Below are 2,698 nucleotides of genomic sequence, written 5' to 3' on the forward strand. Positions count from 1 at the left end.
CAAAATAATAAAAAAGTGTTCTTTGCAATCATTTTTCTTCAAACTTGTACGATACAAGTAGTAAATAAAGATCTATATAACTTAATTTACATGTAACATAAGATAGCAATACAAACAACTGGACAAAGGAAGACTAAATCAACCTACAAAAAGTCCTCTTTTATCAATATGTTTGGACAAACGTTGTATTTTCTGTGTTGTTTCATAGATTTGATGATCGTCTTTAATGTCCTAAATATGTTTGATTTAATAATTCGTTCATGTATGTAACTGAAGAAGTGAGAAAAGAAGATGGTATGTTTTTCTTAATGTTTGGAAAGTCGACCAACTGTCACAATCGTATCAGTTTTTTTATTTCTGACCTTGTTTTGTATGTCTGAGATACAATCGTTAAAAAAAGACCTATCATTATGTGGCCACAAACACTAGGTTGAACGAGCGCCGGTAATCCTATCATCACTGCCATCTTCACAACTCAAAGTCTGCAGGATTTTTGGCGTCTTACCTGGAAATACCATGAGCTCCTCCTGCGTTACCATGGTGATGGTGAGAGGTCTGGCTGTGACGACAAATTGGTAGAGAGGAGACGTGTGTTCTCCGTCTGTCACCGTGAAACTGAAGCCTCCAGACTCCTCACCTGCAGGGACGGAGGAGAGGAAGTGACTGACTGGTCTTATATCATATTATTATTATACTTATTTATATATATACCACTTATTGTTTACTAAGCAGAAGGTATTTTAAAACTGGGTATTGCCTTAATGAAAAGCACACTTATTTGGCACAACAAAGGGACACAAATGACGGTGATATCTTGACTGTGCTTGAAATGTAACTAAGCACAATAACTTAATTACTGTACTTCCTTAGAAATTCGAGGAACTTGCACTTCACTTGAGTTTGTCTATGTTATGCTTTTTTATACTTCCACTTTTCTACATCCCAGAGGCAATTTTAAACTCTTTACTCCACTGCATTTGTCATACAGCTTTGGTTGTAGCTATGTGTTGAATTTTAATGTTTGCGATAAACTATAGGATTAAGGAGGAAATCCTCATACTTAGTTGAAACTATTTGAAAAGCCTCTCGGATCAGCTGGAAAATAGATTGTCACAATCACATTTAAAGGTTTACTCCAAAATGAACACTTTTGCTTTTCATATTTCAACCACGTTTACGCAGCTGATTATACAAAGATCCTTTCTACTTATGTAACGTTTTAAATGCAGACTTATATAAGAAGTAAAGGATTTTAACTGTGGGTATTCGTTCTCTTACTGGAGTAAAATACCACCATATACAGTATAGTAGGGGTTTACAAGTGTCATAGGTCATAACCACTGTATTACTGTTAACTTTTGGAGGAATTCAGATTTCTTATTAGACACTTTATAAGAAGATGACACATTATACAATGCTGCTGTAATACAAGCTCTCTGAGATAGAGACTGACAGCGGTCTAATATTATTATACATCGCAGTGTCCTCACCCTCATGAATGAAGATGACCTCCCCTTTGTTTATGTGAGACTGTGTGAAATTCAGGAGCTCCTCCTCGGGCGCCTCTTTCAACGCCACCATCCCATTGGTCAGCAACTCGACGCTGTACACCAGTTGCTCTGCGGCGGTGTCTGCGTCCTCGGTGTTCAGCATGCTGGAGGTGATATCGGCCTCCTCTCCAGCAAGAACCTGTGAGATATCAGAGACACCAGGGAGAGAAAGAGAAACACAGATGAAAAGACACCACAGATTACCCAGTCTGAGTTATGTTTGGAAGAAGGTGATCCAAGGGTCAAGATTCAAGATTCAAGACTTTTATTGTCCTTTGTGCATAGCTACAGCGCAGATATGACAACGAAAATCTTAGTTAGTTAGATACTAGTGCAAGTAAATAAAACAAAATATACTATAATAGAAATAGTGCAGAGTCTAGTCTATGTAGGAGTAATTGGAATATTGATATATATCAGGTCAGGAGTTTATTTGGAAACTACAAGAGTTTGCTTAGTGTATGCAAGACAAATGGAAAATGGACTGCAATTAAATAGTGCTTTTCTAGTCTAGAAGAAGACCCTTTAAAGTGATTTTACCTAAAAATAAAAATAAAATCTGCATTCACACATTAACACACATTCCTACAGAGATAGATGCTGCAATACAATGTGACACCTGCTTAGGTAATCTACTGCTGGGTATCTTGCCAAAGGACAAATCAACATGTTGAATGCAGGGGCCTCTTGAGCCACAGCCACTCATGCAGGGGCGGATCTAGACAAATATTCATGGGGTGGCAAGAGGGTGGCAGGAGAATTTGAGGGGTAGCATCCCCTGGCAGAAGTATATTCTGATTTAATCGCAGTCATATCAATCAATGTTAACTTGGAAAGCCACAATATTGATATATTAACTCAATAACATTAGGTGAGATTATTGTGGCACATCAGTAAAGCCTTAAATATAAATATATAAGGTGGCAGACATAATTTTATGAATTTTAACTGAATGAGTTGGTTTAACTCTTAGACCAGCAGGGGTACCAAATATGCAGACTGCTGCAATAAATACAATAATTAACTGTCTCATCAATGTGTGTCTGTATGAATATGATAATATTAACAATCATATTATTGCTATCAGCTGTCAATCACTGTTATGATTCAGTGTTATTATTAAATAAACTATATTTTTTGGAGGAGCT

The 2,698-nt window shown here is 36.9% G+C and overlaps 1 protein-coding gene across 1 annotated transcript; it reads right to left on the minus strand.

Moving 5' to 3' along the window:
- Nucleotides 1–505: 505 nt before the first annotated feature.
- Nucleotides 506–1,689, minus strand: LOC104954803 (chondroitin sulfate proteoglycan 4-like; the record flags this gene model as incomplete). The annotated part of the gene is made up of 2 exons (XM_010781990.1): nucleotides 506–637; nucleotides 1,491–1,689. Coding segments are annotated over 2 exons (331 nt in total), but the record flags the coding sequence as incomplete, so codon positions are not given.
- Nucleotides 1,690–2,698: the final 1,009 nt, after the last annotated feature.

The sequence above is a fragment of the Notothenia coriiceps genome, unplaced genomic scaffold (assembly GCF_000735185.1).
Source record: "Notothenia coriiceps isolate Sejong01 unplaced genomic scaffold, NC01 NC01_scaffold00023935, whole genome shotgun sequence".
Taxonomy (NCBI): Eukaryota; Metazoa; Chordata; class Actinopteri; order Perciformes; family Nototheniidae; genus Notothenia; species Notothenia coriiceps.